The sequence below is a fragment of the Mesoplodon bidens genome, assembly GCF_964165515.1.
Source record: "Mesoplodon bidens genome assembly, chromosome: X".
In the NCBI taxonomy this organism is placed as follows: Eukaryota; Metazoa; Chordata; class Mammalia; order Artiodactyla; family Ziphiidae; genus Mesoplodon; species Mesoplodon bidens.
In genome coordinates this window covers 28,128,656-28,145,622 of record NC_138163.1, presented here as the reverse complement: position 1 = coordinate 28,145,622, position 16,967 = coordinate 28,128,656, and the positions used below count along the sequence as shown (strand labels likewise).

Genomic DNA, 16,967 nt, shown 5'->3' with positions numbered 1-16,967 from the left:
CTCCTTCAATATTGTGTTGGCTATTCTGGGTCTTTTGCCTCTCCGTAAAGTTTAGAATCAGTTTTTTTTGATATATATATCCACAAAATAACTTGCTTGGACTTTGATTGAATCAAGTTCGGAAAAATTGACATCTTGACAATATTGAGTTTTCCTATCCGTGAACATGAAATATCTATTTATTTAGTTCTTCTTTGGCTTTTTTTCATCAGAGTTTTTTAGTTCTCCGAGTTTTTTTTTTTTTCAAGTGTACACACCACAGGAGCTTGGGATGATTAAGATGTTTCCCATTCTTCTCATAGTCTAGTTGCCTATGATTACTTCAGCAGCTTCCATCCAAACTACTCATGCATGCAAACCAAGAAAAAACATCCAAGGGTTTCCATAGTAGCAATGAAAAGGAAAAATTATATTCCTGATGGAATTTCATATCTTTGAGGCAGTACTATTGAGTTGGACACATGATCAACAAACATCAATTTAACCAATTGAGTTCTTGGGGGGTTAGGTTAGCAGAGTACAAGCAGATAGGAGACATAGTCCCTGCCTTCAAAGGTTATACAATCTAACTGAAGAGACCGATGATGATGGTGATGATGATTATTATTGTCACTACTCTCACCATCTCCATCCATTACTACCACTAACTATTGAACATTTGCCATATGCTAGGTAAAGCTCTTGGCATGCATTATTTTCATTTAACTTTCAAAACAACCCTATGAGATAGGGGCTCTTTATATCTCCATTTAATAGATGAGAGGCTTTGAAGGGTTACATATATAGTCCAAGGTCACACAGGATGTGTACTTTTAGGCACCATGCTTTAGTATCTCCAAATAAACAATTAGGAAACAATGAAAGACTCAAAGAGTATAGACTAGGAATGTTATTGAAGTTTAAGGAATGAGGCTTTGTGGAGAAGACAGGATTTGAAAGAATGGGTCAGATTTCTATAGCATATGACTTGAATTATGGGTAGTTATTAAATAGGTAAAGAAGAGGGGGTAAGACATTCCAGAGCAGGGGTGACATAAGCAAAGACGTTGAAGCAGGTTATACATGCATGTGCATGTATATATTGCACAGTTGGGAGAGATATAGTCGTAAGTCATCTGAGCACAAAAAGTCTTTTATTTTGGTAAATTTCCCTCTGACTACTGATAGCCATTAAAAAAAACTTTCCATTGCTTTCCTCCTACCTCCCAGTATGCACTCCTGCCAATTACACCCCCAAAGGCAACTCTATTCTAATAGTAGCTTGCTAACATCCGTCCATCACATCCTTCCAACCTGGCAATATGAGGGATGATCTTTGGCTGGGTTATTTATACAAGTGCTATTTTGGTCACTGATTGGTCATTACAAGAAAATGCAAATGGCCAAAAACATTATTTCTGAAATATTAGTTTTTATTATTCTCCTATACTGCGAAATTGCCTATGCTTCCCCTCCATAAGCCACCCCCGCACACACACAGAGTGGCTGATGGCCCTAAGCATTTGTTACCACAGTCAGAAGTCACATTTCAGAACTGGTGATTTCTCCATCTGTAGGAGCTCTAGTCCTCACACCCAGTTTTCAGTGGTCTCTGAGAAGGCATACAAGAAGGCTAGAAATAGCCTCTTGTAAATATTATCAAGAAAACAAACATGGGGCATCAAATATCCTTTGGGTCAAGAGTTTATATAGTGATTATTAGGTTCATCTTGACTCCCAATCCCCAACTAGGGAGACAAGTTTCAGAGAATGTTATAGCTGGAAGGGACCTTTAGGACGTTACTGAGTATGCACTTTGATTTTCTCTGCTGGCTGGAGAATGACTCTTAGAGGAAACAGCTAGGTTTAGAATGACTGGTCCCCAATGCTAAAAATAATTTTTTGCAACAGTCTGGCTACTCACTGGCTCTGCAGGCATGGGAAATATATAAGAGAATTAGGAATTGTTCTCAATAAAGAATTTTGAGATCAAAGATTAAGAATTTACAATGTACCTAGCCAAACTCTGGACTAATTTGGTGGGGGTGGGGGAGAGAATGATCTAAATTATCAGTTTTTTTAAAGGACAACATAGTATCACTATTTTCAAACTATATATTAATTCACAGTGCTTGTTAAAATGTTAGCAAGTAGAGTTCCTATTAGGCTTGTTTACAATGAACAGATAAGGAACATGCTAATTAACAGCATTATTTCGCTACAATGAACTCGGTTCTTAAATCCTTAAGGAGTTCTGCTTTAAATGCCCTTCTCATCACCCTCACTTCCCCCAACACCCATCTCCACCTGTCAAGTCCTACTCATTTTTCAAGGGTCGTCTCAAATGCCACCTTGTCTGTGAAGCTACCTCACTGGAATTAATTACTCCTTCCTATGTGTTCTCATAATATTTTATGTAGAATTTGATCTTCATCTTTGTTTATTCTCTCACTTCTCCCCAAACCAAACTTTTATTGAGTCTTAGTATACGCCACGTTCTGTGCTAGTGACTAGGAATATAGAGATGCACAAAATTCATTTACTGTTCTGGAAGAACTCACAATACAATGAGAGGCATGACATATAAACAACTAAATACCAATCATTATAATAAGTACTGTAACAAAACTACGAGGAAAGTGCTATGGGAACAGAGAAGGAGTAATGAAATCTCTGTAATGAGTTTGGACATATGTGTTTGGGGTTGAGAGGTGGAGGAGATGAGGAATAGTCAGGGAAGCCTTCACTGGCAAAGAATCATTTGAAGTGAATCTTTAAGGAGGGATAGGATTTTCCTCTAGGTGGTGAATGGAGGATTAGGGTTGAGGAGCATTCCAGGAAGCAAGAACAACTGAACATTTACCATTGACCGCCTTGAATTATAGTTATTGGATACATGTCTCTCTTCTGCTAGCCTACATGCTCCTTTAGGTCAGGGACTGGGTTTTAGGCATCTTTGTTTCCCCATTTCTTAGTTTAGTGTCTGGTATGAAGTAGGTATTCAAGAAATATTTGAATGAATGAATAAAGAAAATCAACTTACGTTGATTTGGGGCACAATAAGCAATCTATGCAATGACACTCATTTATTATTTGTATACCTTTTCAGAACGATAAATTGGGATGCCATCTTAAAAGGGATGGTATAATTGCTAAACTGATTCACTCTCCAGGACAACTGAATTTATATGTAGAAATTTATTTAGAGTTATAACCAGGGATAGATGCACCCAACTAATAATTCAGTTTGATTTTATTAGCTATAATCTTTCCCCCATATAGGCACAGTCATATGTATAAGCAAGCTGGTAAATTTTTACTTTCAAAGAGAAATCCCAGATGATCATCTCTGGCAGCAATCTGGATTTAAGGTCTGTACTAACAAAACATGCTGTGCTAAACATCTGTTACGAATTATCACTTAATGGTGGAAAAGTTAAGTCCTGATTGACTTTTCAGACTAAAAATACACATCTAACAATTTCTTTAGGTGTTTTAAAAAAGTAGTCTTATGTCACTAAAGGAAGAAATTGCTCATTTTCCCATGAGTCCTATACTCACTGGCAGCAGCCAAGAATATTCAGAAGGTAAGTGCCAGTGGTTGTCAAATGGTATTCAAAATACCTCACCCAAGTCTGTAGATCTTGTCCTGCTATGCTGGTTCTATTGCTCTGCTTGTGTGGCAACTCCTCAAGACACCACAAGTTGTAGAGTGGTTGTAAATGAGTGCCCTCTAGGTAAGCTGATTGAAGATATGGCACTTTGGAACAAGAGTTCATTAGCACGAAAAAAATAAAACATTGGAAAGTGAAATCCACTTTAAGCTGGTATCACCCCATAACTATCAAATCACTACTGCCATCTGTTTATTTTTACACTGTTTATGCTTCACTAATTAAGCAGTCAATTACTGTCAAGGTTATTTGATCTTGAAGACAATACACACACACACACACACACACACACATTCTGTGATACACCTCATCCTGTAGTGGAGTTAAATATTTCAAATGTTTCCCTTATTTCCTCTGAAACAAGTTCAGTAAGTTGGTGCCATCTTGCCAAATATATTTTATTAAGACATAAACTCTTCTTCTCTGACAGTTTACTCCCCTATAATTTTTCTTTCTTTTGTTCAGTTTTACATCCATTGGTTTTTATCCTTGCTATAACCTTATTACACAGTATTGTACAAAGTTGAGGAGAGGATTTTGTCAACAAACATCTATTGAAAGTCTCTCAAGAGTAGGAAGTAATCTTGCCTAGTTATCAAGCGCATGGGTTTGGGAGTCAGATGGCTTTGTACCACAGTCTAGCTCTTCTACTTAGTAACTGTAATGTGATCATTATTTCACTCTTTTCTTCTCTCCTCTATTTGCCAGCCTGCCTTCCAGCCTTCCTTTCATATTTAGTGTAAGTTCACTGAACATTTTCTATGTGTCATGCATCATTCTAGATATTGAAGACAACATTGTTGTGAGTCAAACTGGCCTGATCCTCAGTCATATGAAGCTAACAACATAGTGCGGGAGGGAGATATTAAAATACAAATGAATATAAAATAATTACACATTATAATAAGTGCTCTGAATAAATAACTGGGTTTGATGAGAAAAATGTGAAGCTAAAAAATTAGGAAAATGAGAGTATCTACCTTAAAAGTTTGTTGAAGATTAAATTAGATAATGTGGGTAAAGAATTTAGCATGGGTACTGGGTCATATTGAGTACTTGGTGAGTGGGAATAATAATATGGTAATAGTTAAGATGATGATGAAGAAGTAGTCCTGGCCATGAAGGGCTCAAAGTCTACAGACAGACACAGCATATATATGAATTATTGCACTACATTATACAAACAATGAAACTGAGGCACAGAGTTTAAGTAATCAGCTCAATATCACACAGCTAATAAGAGGTAGAACAGGAATACAAACCCAGACAGCTCTGACGCCAATGCCCACAGTCTTATGCATCACACTAAACTCCCTCCCAAAGAGCCCCTTTATTTACAGTGTTCCATTAGCTCATTACTATCCTGTTTACAAGAGACCCACTTCAGACCTAGGGACACATACAGACAGAAAGTGAGGGGATGGAAAAAAATATTCCATGCAAATGGAAATCAAAAGAAAGCTGGAGTAGCACTTCTCATATCAGACAAAACAGACCTTAAAATAAAGACTATTACAAGAGACAAAGAAGGACACTACATAATGATCAAGGGATCAATCCAAGAAGAAGATATAACAATTGTAAATATTTATGCACCCAACATAGGAGCACCTCAATACGTAAGGCTAATGCTAACAGCCATAAAAGGGGAAATCAACAGTAACACAATCATAGCAGGGGACTTTAACACCCCACTTTCACCAATGGACAGATCATCCAAAATGAAAATAAATGAGGAAACACAAGTTTTAAATGATACATTAAACAAGACAGACTTAATTGATATTTATAGGACATTCCATCCAAAAATAACAGAATACACTTTCTTCGCAAGTGCTCATGGCACATTCTCCAGGATAGACCATATCTTGGGTCACAAATCAAGCCTTGGAAAATTTAAGAAAATTGAAATCATATCAAGTATCTTTTCCAACCACAACGCTGTGAGACTAGATGACAATTACAGGAAAAAATCTGTAAAAAATACAAACACATGGAGGCTAAACAATACAGTACTAAATAACAAAGAGATCACTGAAGAATCAAAGAGGAAATAAAAAAATACCTAGAAACAAATGACAATGAAACCATGATGACCCAAAACCTATGGGATGCAGCAAAAAGAATTCTAACAGGGAAGTTTATAGCAATACCATCCTACCTCAAGAAACATCTCCAAAAAACAACCTAACGTTACACCTAAAGCATTTCGAGAAAGAAGAACAAAACCCCCCCAAAGTTATCAAAAGGAAAGACATCATAAAGATCAGATCAGAAATACACTACCAAACGTAAGGTAGATAGATAGTGGGAAGCAGCCGCAGAGCACAGGGAGATCAGCTCGGTGCTTTGTGACCGCCTGGAGGGGTGGGATGGGGAGGGTGGGAGGGAGGGAGATGCATGAGGGAAGGATGTGGGAACAGATGTATATGTATGACTGATTCACTTTGTTATAAAGCAGAAACTAATTAAAAAAATAAAAATTAAAAAAAAAGAAATAAATGAAAAAGAAATGAAGGAAACGATAGCAAAGATCAATAAAACTAAAAGCTGGTTCTTTGCGAAGGTAAACAAAATTGATAAACCATTAGCCAGACTCATCAACAAAAAAAGGGACAAGACTGAAATCAATAGAATTAGAAAGGAAAAAGGAGAAGTAACAACTGACACTGCAGAAATACAAAGGATCATGAGAGATTACTATAAGCACCTCTATGCCAATAAAATGGACAACCTGGAAGAAACGGACACATTCTTAGAAAAGCACAACCTTCCAAGACTGAACCAGAAAAAAAAAGAAAATATAAACAGACAAATAGCAAGCACTGAAATGGAAACTGTGATTAAAAATCTTCCAACAAACAAAAGCCCAGGACCAGATGGCTTCACAGGCGAATTCTATCAGACATTTAGAGAAGAGCTAACACCTATCCTTCTCAAACTCTTCCAAAATATAGCAGAGGGAGGAACACTCCCAAACTCATTCTATGAGGCCACCATCACCCTGATACCAAAACCAGCCAAAGATGTCACAAAGAAAGAAAACTACAGGCCAATATCACTGATGAACATAGAAGCAAAAATCCTCAACAAAATACTAGGAAACAGAATCCAACAGCAATGTAAATCCAACAATGTAAACAGATAGCTAGTGGGAAGCAGCCGCATAGCACTGGGAGATCAGCTTGGTGCTTTGTGTCCTCCTAGAGGGGTGGGATAGGGAGGGTGGGAGGGAGATGCAAGAGGGAAGAGATATGGGGATGTATGTATATGTATAGGTGATTCACTTTGTTATACAGCAGAAGCTAACACACCATTGTAAAGCAATTATACCTCAATAAAGATGTTTAAAAAACAAAACAAAACAGAGAAAAACATTACTATTACAGCTGTCACTACATTGTATTTTTGTCACTTTTTCTGTGGTTGTCTCTCCTCCTAGACTTTGAAGTCTCTTACTCCTCCTTGTTATTCCTAGCGCATAGAAACTGTGTCTGACATAGAGAAGATGTTCAGCAAACAATTTTAAACAAATTAATAAGGAAATCTATGAGTATATATAAGGGAGTCTTGCACAGACATTGTTCTTCCCAGAAGCAGATGCCAAGCTATTTAGAATGGGATACTATTCTGTTGTTGTATTAAGATAAAATAGGGGCTTCCCTGGTGGCGCAGTGGTTGAGAGTCCGCCTGCCGATGCAGGGGACGCGGGTTTGTGCCCCGGTCCGGGAGGATCCCACATGCTGCACAGCGGCTGGGCCCACAAGCCATGGCTGCTGAGCCTGTGCGTCCGGAGCCTGTGCTCCGCAATGGGGGAGGCCACAGCAGTGAGAGGCCCGCGTGCCGCAGAGAAAAAAAAAAAATATATATATATATTTTAGTGCGTTTCTTATGAATATTTTAAATGGAGAGAGAGACAGAAGAAGATAACATGGTGATAATTTAGGGTATTATAATCTGAACATGCTGATAATATAAGAGAATCACGATTATGGAAATACTAACTTTAAGAAAGATAAGTCTGGTGATGGGGAGATACTTTTCATCACAGAAAAATTCTTTATAGGTAAGAAGGAAATGACTGGAATTACTTTGAGAATGTAAGGTTATTAAATTTACTAAAATAAATGTGCATGTAGCAGCTATATTTGTTAGCACCTTGAGGGCAGGGGATATAAACCTCATTTACTTTTGTATATTCTACAGTGACTAGCTCAAAGTATGTGCCAATAGGTTAGCTTTTAAATAAGTGAGCTCTGTAAGAACTCAGTAATTGTACAAAGTGGGGCTTACCTGCAATGCCTATTTCATAGACCCATATCCATTTAAAAATTCTTGGCATTGTGTGGTCCTGAACTGTGGATTTAGCTCTCTAGTCATTTCTGCAGAAGGAAAATAGTGGTTCAAACCTGGGTGAGACATCAGAACTCTGGAACATACTAGGACTTAGATAAATGGTGAATGATAGTATTAATGATAGTAATTATAACAAGACTAATAATAGTTAACACTTCTTTAATTCTTATTATGTGCCAGGCATTCTCCTAGACACTTTATGTACATTAATTAAAAACTCATAACCCTGTGAAGTACGACCTCTCATTATCCTTATTTTGCTGATGAGGTAGCAGGAGCAGAGAGGTTAAGCAACCTGTCCATGGTCATACATTAGCTTGCAGTGGAGCTGGGCTTCAAACCCAGGCAATCTGGCTCCACAGTTCATGCTCTTAACCACTATCCTACACAAAACTAAAGGAGTCAGAAGGTTATAGAATATTTGAGCTGGGAGGGCTATAGAGCTCATCATTACAGATGGGTGCTCCCCATGTCCTGTATTGTAGTGGTTCTTAATGGGGGCTGAGTTTACCTTCCCTCCCAGGGACATTTGGTAATATTTGAAAACACCTTTGGTTGTCACAACTGGGAGTGGGGAGGTGCTACTGACATCTAGTGGATAGAGTTCAGGGATACTGCTAAACACCCTACAACGTACAGGACAACCCCCCACCCCCAAACAATTATCTGACCCCAAATGCCAATAGTGCCAAGTTTAAGAAACCCAGCTCTATTGTAGCAATTTTCATATATTCTTACTGGAGGGTGCCTTATTCTCCTGGTTTCTTTACACTTCCTTCCTGTCCACCACATGTGCAGCCAATCCCAACTTCTGCAGCTTATGCCCTACACCCTTATGCCACTGTGCTAAGACTAATCTGATCACACCCCTCCCATCCTCAACCAGGAATCTATTAACACTTTTAGCAAGGTTAATTTTATGCTTCACGCCAAAGAAATTATCCTTATGGTGAGGAATCCAGGTGCTGTGGAAGGCTGATGGGGTACTGTTTTGAGAGTGGTCCTGGAAATAGCACTAGGAATACCAGGACAAAGGAAAAGAGAGAAGTGTAGAAAATGCTTGTGTGGAACACAGAAGAAAACCCCATCTCCAGCATATCACACAGGACCTTGCATACAGTAGATATACAAGAAGTATATGTTGTGGAAGATTATGGCACAAGGCCAGGATGGGGTGTCCTAGAACTCAATAACATTGTATTTTCTGTTCTCTGGCTAAGGGAAAGGAAACAGCAGGATAACTCACGTTTTGGGTCTATGTTAAGCCTAGGGCTCAAGGGTTTATCTTCTGTTTGGTATTTATTGCTCAGGAAGTAATGTTGTGCATTGTAGGTGTTATTTTGAATCCCTCTTCATTTTCTTTGAGAATTAACAATCCATCATTGTGAGCAAGGCACTGAAGCCCTGGGCACCTCTCCCTCTAATCACAGACGTCACCAGCAGTGACGCCACAGTTTGCATCACGGCTATGCAGGGTGAGAGAACTGACGGGGGCTTTAAGACAAGGCTCCCAGGAGGCTTGAGAGATGACGCTATCAGGCAAGCGAGGGCTTTACCTCCTTATAAGTGTTACCAAGGATGAATCAAAGAGCCACTCAAGGGGATCAGGATGCCATAATATATTCTTCCTTGGGGAGGGGGAGGGAAGGAGAGGGAAAAGAAAAAATAAAAGGGAAAGGGAAAGGTTTTTATGCTAGCCCATATAGTAGGTAATTATTCTCACATGAGCTGTGAGTGTGGTGGGGTTGGGGGTAGGAAAGAGTAGCTTGATCCTCAAGGTATGCAGATGAGAACCTCAGGTTAGAGGGTGCTTTCACAAACTAACCCTCATGCTGGAAGACTCACTGTTCTAGTCTATAAGCTAAGGGGTCTTGGAGAGAGCCACCTCCATATTGGAGCAGTTATAAGAAAGTTCAAGGTTTTTAACTAGGTGTATAAGAAGCCAGGGCACCAAGCCAGCCCTCCAGATGGCAGTTGCAGTGGGGGTGTAGTGAGGAAAAAGAAGGCCAAAAGTTTTGGCATACATCTCTTCAAGGAACTCACAGCATATACCCTGCATTTATGAAGGGAACAGGGTATAGTGGGAGGAGTACAGACCTTGGGGCCAGACAGATCTCAGATCAAGTCTTGGCTCTATTATTTACAAGCTGTGTGATTTTAGGCAAGTTTGAAAACTCTTTAGCACGTTTATTCACCTGCAGTTAGAGATAATGATACCTATCTTTCATGTACTAAGCTAATGATAATAATGTTGATCCCTAATATTGATTAAATGCTCATTATGTGCCAAACACTGTTTCAAGGCTTTATATTATTATTTAATCTAATCCACATAACAACACTATGAGATAGGTAAGATTTATCATTAGACCCAATTTACAGATAAGGAAAATGGAACACAAAGAAGTTAGGAAGTTGCCCAGGGTCACAGGTGGAGTTGATGCTGGAGGTGAAATTCAGATTCAGGCAGTATGGCGCCAGAGCCCACACTTTTAGCCACGGAGCTATATCCTGTCACTACAGTATAAAGAACGCAGAACCTGAGACACAGAGCATGTACTCAGTCATGATTTAACCCCACTTCTTTTATCTTTCCCTTCCTTTTTTTTCTGTTTAAGAAAGAAACCATTCAGCTGCCATGTGAGGGTCTTTCCTCCCACTTCCTTAAGCTGGAGCCAGGGGCCTCCTTTGTTATTTCAGGAGGGGCTGGCACGAGTGAGTTGAGGAACCTCAGAGATAGTGCTTGTCACTTCAAGGTTATTAGCTGAATGTGAGCCAGGAGAATAGGTTGAAGTCAGATGTAGGGGTCCTGGAAAACCAGCAGGCTCCACCATGGGAACCTTGGAGGGCTTCCTCAGTCAGTAAGAGCAGTGGCTACCTGTACTAGAGAGGCTGTCTTGGGCCTTTCCACACTAAGGTCCATAGTTTCTCACTCCTGGTTTCTTGGGCTTCTGAGATACCAGTGAACTCATATTACTCAGGTCTAGGGTGAATGGTTGACTGTGGTCATTAGTCTTAGTCTTTAGGATTGCATCATCACATTCATTCCACATTTCCTCACCTAACATTTAGATAAAGAACACCAGGGATTTCCCTGGTGGTCCAGTGGGTAAGACTCCATGCTCCCAATGCAGGGGGCCCAGGTTCGATCCCTGGTTGGGGAACTGGATCCTGCATGCATGCCGCAACTGAGAAGTCCACATACCACAACTAAGAAGTCCACATGCTGCAACTAAGAGTACACATGCTGCAACTAAGAAGCCCGCATGCTGCAACTAAGAAGCCCGCATGCCACAATTAAGAGTCCACATGCCACAACTAAGAAGCCCGCATGCTGCAACTAAGAGTCCGCATGCTGCAACTAAGAAGCCCACATTCCGCAACATAGAAGTCCACATGCCACAACTAAGAAACCTGCATGCCGCAAATGAGTCTGCATGCCGCAACTAGGAGTCCACATGCCGCAACTAAAGATCCCGCATGCCGTAATGAAGATCCTGTGTGCCTCAACTAAGACCCAGTGCAGCCAAAATTAATTAATTAATTAATTAATATTTTTAAAAAGCACCAAAAGAATAATTGGGCCACAAAAATTACTACCATATATCAGCTACTTTAACATCTCCACTAATTGCCTGTTAAGCCTCACATTTCTTTTCCTAGTTTTGAAACAGACACATTAATATTACTGTCAGGTCCCAAATATTGTAGGCACTGGTTTTCAACTATAAATCTTAATATTTAACAAATCAACTAATTGCATTTTAGGCACTGAGCATGCTCTTTAGGTTAATGGCATGGTCGGTGGTGGAGGGGGGAATGGAGAAAGAACAAATTAGAAGCATCAAGTCTGAAAGTTCCCAAAGCTCTGTGGTCAATGCTTTTCTGAGGTAAGTTGCATAAGAGATGATTTGGCAACCCTGCTGCTATGCTGTTGGAAGTCTGGCAAGATCTCTTGGAGGAACAAAAAATAAACAGCCCTGGGGTTAATCTACAAGCCATTTTGCTTTAGCCCTTGTTGCTGAAAATCTTTCCAACATGTTTCAGTCCACTTCCTTGCCATAGGAGATAGAGTACAACAAAGATAAATATAGCATGGGCTAGATCTGGAACTAGCAGGGCTGAGTTTGAACTCTACTATTTACTCGCAGTGCAGCAATCACTTACACCCGTGTTTGTCCAAGTGCATTCCAACCATGTGCATCAGAATCACCTGCATCGCTTGCTAAATAGCCAGGTTCCAGGGTCCCTGGCTGAGGTTTTCATCTGGGTGGCGCTGGGGAATCTGCCTGTTGAACAAGCACCCTAGATAACTCTTATACCCACTACAAATTTGAGAAACACAGAGTTCGTTTTCTCATCTATAAATAAGAATGGTACCACCCCTTTCCCAGGGTTGTGGTAAAAACAACACAGGTGGTCAATATGTGCTAGGCGTACCTGAATCTTTGAGTGAGGTTATGGCAGGGCTTCAGGATACATTCTGAATATTAATTTAACAAACATGTTAAATCCACGCAGCGTTTGAAGGTACCAAGGTGAAAAATCCATGTTTCCCTGCCCTTTGAAGGGTTCATAGACTAATGGGAGAGACAAATGCGAAAACAAAATTATTGTTTGATAATGGCTAAACAGATATGAAGAAGGGGGAGGTAGCCACTTTGCTAGGATGAGAGATGGTGGTGGAGGAGGGAGGGGAGCATAGAGGAAGTGATGTTAAGCTGGAGATTATTTTAAAGTGAGTTTTGCACACCACTGTAAAGCAATTATACTCCAATAAAGATGTAAAAAAATAAAAAAAATAAAAAAAATAAAGTGAGTTTTGAAATATAAGTCAATTATGGTAGTGTGGATATCTTAAAAGTGTAGGAGATAAGGTTGTATTTGTGCTAAGTCTAAAACCTAGAATAGAAATTGTTCTTATTTGGGGGGATGGGCATGAGTGGAGAATATTTTCCATATCAGTTTACTTATTATTCCTTGCTCCTAAAAGTAGAATGTTAAAAAAAACTGGAGTCATTTTGTGTTCTCCAGTTCATTGGACTCTGAGAGGATGGGTATTAGCCTATGTTGTTGACTTGCTTTGCAAGTCACTGGCTGCAAGGCCATGGTCTAAGTCGGGGGTGTAGGACACTGGCCATGACCACTATAAACAAGTCAAGTGTTAAATCCACTGATAATGGGAACTTTGGCTTGAGAACTAGCTGCCTCAGCAGAGTCATCCTCAAATACTAAGGGCAGTGCTATATATACACATACAGCCGCAGGAGGCAGTGACTAATGGCTCTGCTTTGGGCCAGCAGCCCTGGCCCCTTTCTAGCTTCTTCACCTCTACAGGCAGCCTAACTTGAATTTTCAAACTCCACCTCAATTTGACAAATAATCAAAAAACAATAGACTTTACTATACAGAACTTCACACCGTCCCCACTACCCTTCATGTTTCAAAATGATTGAGGTTTTTTTGAAAACTGCAACACACTCCCAACAACCCCCATCATGCCTTTGGCCAGACTAAGAATAACAAACTCTCAACCCTTAATGCTGTGTGACCTTGAATGAAGAAAAAATGGGGTTGTAACAGTAGTTAGAATCATGCTCTTTGGATTAGATCCAAGTTCTAATCTTGGCCCGCAACTTATTATCTGTGTGATGCTAAGAAAGTGACTTAATGTCTCTGTTCTTCATTTTCCACGTCTGAAAAATGAGGATAATAACAAGTACCTATCTCATTGGGTTGTGGTAAGGATTAAAGGAGAAAATATGTGAAAAAAAAGACCCACTGCAACGCCTAGCTTAATAAGTAGAATACTAGTAATTATTATTAATATATTAACCATAGTGGGCATTACCTCTGATATCTTATGGAAAACAGGGGCCGTGGGTGAGGAGAGAGGGGAGTGTTATGATTACTTCAGGTGAAAAGGGCAGGAAAGTACCAGTATAGGAACCAGCCATTAATAACAGTGGGGAATATATTTAAACAAAAAAGAATAAGATGGCTTCTCTTTAACCAATTCTTTACCAAGAGCACTGCTAGAAAGAAAAGCAGGACTAATTTATATGCCTCTCATCTGATCGATGCATTTTCTAAAAGTGGTACTGGTAATAAAATCCTCAAAAGATTTTGTGGTGTTACCCTCCGCCTCCACTGTATGTACATACCACAAACCCATCAGACCTGCTGCCAAAACCCACTTGCTTTTTTCTCCAAAAGCATGGATGGCATTGCATCCAGGCTCTCTTTTGTGATCACCCCATCTGTGGTGAAGGAAAACCAGAATAACTTAGTATTACGTCTCAATTATCCATGACCAGGATGGGAGGCAATGTGGTAGGCAGGAGAAGAGGTTGCTCTTCATGGCAAGCTTTCCAGTAAGACAAAGGGAGGTTAGAAAGGGAGGTCATGGCTGTGACCTCTGTGACAGCTGAGCAGGGGACACCCACTGTATGTGTCAGCCTACTCCAGGAATAATCCATATGCAAGTGATTTGGTCAACAGTTTGTGATTCTGGAACAGTATTAACCATAGTGCCTTTCCTGGAATCTATCTTATATATGATATATTTTTCCCCATTTAGTTCAATAGTTCTCCTGAATATTTTAATACAGCAATAGTAGTCTGAATAGCAAACACATGTGAGATACTGACTTTCTTTCCTTTTATCCATTTCTGCTGTAACTTAAATTTTCTTCCTGAGTGAATCTCCAGGCCACTAGTGACATCACCTTTAATCCATTTGTGTTTCTTTTTTTTAAAATTGGCATTAACATGGAGGAGACATAAGAGGTTAAAAAGTAAAAGACGTCTACATTGGTGATGATTTCCAGAGCGAACCTTACAGGGACTGGTAGAGCAAATTTGATTTGAAAATGATTACAAAGGGTGAATTCCCTGTAAATAATGAATTGGAAACAAAATCAGGCTGCGAGTATTTGCTTATCCACTTATTTCTACATGAAGAAAAGCCATAATTCCTGTCAGCCTGTGCTTACAGCATGCCTAGACTGGCCAGAGAGAAACCAACCAGTGATGAAAATAAATACACAAGCCCACTCGTTGACTGCATTCTCTGTCAGGTCCAACACCAAGGAAAGCCTAAAGATAATATGTCTTTGGGTAACAACCTATAAATCCACAGTTACAGTTCAAGCGCTTAACTTCAAATTCCCAAATGACCATGCCACTGTTCTTTCCTCTTCCAGAAGCTAGAAGTTCACTGTCAAAAAGGAGGGGATGAGAAGGGAGGGGCAAGGCAGCTGAAATGCTCAACGACCCTAGCAAAATTCTGGGAAAGCATGCCCTCCTCACAAATCACAACTTCTTGAGAAGCTTACTGGTATGTCGCTGGAAGACACTGTCAGAGCAAGCTGGTTAAGGATTTTATCAAAGTGCACCTAGCTTTCAAGAGCAGTGTTCCTTAAAAATGTAAAGTTGGGGCTTCCCTGGTGGCACAAGTGGTTGAGAGTCCGCCTGCCGATGCAGAGGACACGGGTTCGTGCCCCTATCCCGGAAGATCCCACATGCCGCGGAGCGGCTGGGCCCATGAGCTATGGCCGCTGAGCCTGTGCGTCCAGAGCCTGTGCTCCGCAACGGGAGAGGCCACAACAGTGAGAGGCCCACGTACCGCAAAAAAAAAAAAAAAAAAGTAAAGTTGATTTCTGTATATCAAATCCTATTTTTCCACTGACTCACACATTCTTCTATTTTTTAAAAATTAAATATTGAGTAGGTACAAAGAGGAATTTATAAGAGACAAGTGTGAAATATAAAAAACTATGGTGCAATGAAAATTGTATATCCGACATGCAGTTGGAGAAAAAGAATATAACTATTACCTTTAAAGGCCACCGTGTGCCCCTCCCATAATTCCTTCCATCTCCCCTCGGAGATAACCACTATTCTAAATTTTGTGTTAATTATTCCTTGCTTATCTTTATAGTGGTACTATGTATAATGACTCTGTCTCTTCAGAAATGTTTTATCTGAATTTTGGAAGGATTCTTCAGTTGCCAGGAGCTTTAATTTGTGGTGTTCTCCTTCATATTCCTCCCCTCTCCCTGGCTTCCCCCACCCACCTCCATCTTGCCCAGTAGTTGGTAATCTATGAACAAACACGAGTGTCAAAGGTATCATTTAGTAGTGAACCCATACAGAAAGTCAGTAATTCTTTTGTAACAAGGCTACTTTCCTTTTGTTTTTCAAGCAAATCCCTGCATGGGTCTTAATTTGTTTACCCAGAGATCTGGGGACACGGTGGTGGCAGTGGGCTAGCGAGCAGTGTGACAGGGCTGTGTGTATTGCCTAACAGGGGTACCTCAGGGTTTTGGAGTCAGAAGGCTATGTTATTTGCCAGCTATGTGACTTTGGGCAAGTCACTTAATGTTTCTGAGCCTTGGTTCCCTCATCTCAAAAACACAGACAGCAATAATACTGATCTCACAGGGTTGGTGAGATGATTAAACAAGAGATATTTACTGTAAAATTATTTTGAAAGGTATAGGATACTCCATAAATGTTAGCTGTTAATGTTGCTGTGGCTCTGCTGCTGTTGTTGATGTTATGATATCAGTGCTGTTAAAGTCAAGGTAAAGGACTAGATGGTTATGAATTTCTAAAGTCTGGAGCGAATCCACAGATTTATCCTTGCCAGCTGTCTGCCAAAGCTGGCACAACACAGTCAAAATTAAAATTTCTTTTCCAACTCTGTATTACTGGTCCATGTGGAAACTTTCCACATTTGAACATCTTCCTCAAATCCCACTGAACCTGCCCAATCTGCATGTGTGAGAGTTGTGTTTGCTCTGGCCTACGTCAGTGCTGAAGCCTAGGGCAGAAAGTAGTCACACATTACAGGCATCTAACATTTTCTCTTCCTGGTTATTTCTCTTAGGACGGTGTAGGCTGGTGACTCAGCCATGTGTACAAGATGTGCTCATCACCTGATCAGTTTGCGCC

At 40.1% G+C, this 16,967-nt stretch overlaps 1 protein-coding gene across 12 annotated transcripts in view; it reads right to left on the bottom strand.

Annotated features, from left to right (window-relative positions):
* Positions 1-16,967, bottom strand: part of ENOX2 (ecto-NOX disulfide-thiol exchanger 2) — a 283,553-nt gene that overhangs the window by 77,892 nt on the left and 188,694 nt on the right. For 2 of the 12 annotated variants that reach the window (XM_081222410.1, XM_081222409.1), the window contains exons 2-3: positions 12,450-12,589; positions 7,947-8,035 (exon numbers count right to left, since the gene is read on the bottom strand). The exons of 9 other annotated variants lie outside the window; for them this stretch is intronic. In XM_081222410.1, the coding sequence (XP_081078536.1) occupies positions 7,947-7,995 (49 nt within the window). In that variant the 5' untranslated portion in view covers positions 7,996-8,035; positions 12,450-12,589. The remainder of the gene's footprint in view (positions 1-7,946; positions 8,036-12,449; positions 12,590-16,967) is intronic. One more of the 12 variants, XM_081222404.1, reaches the window with a different exon arrangement.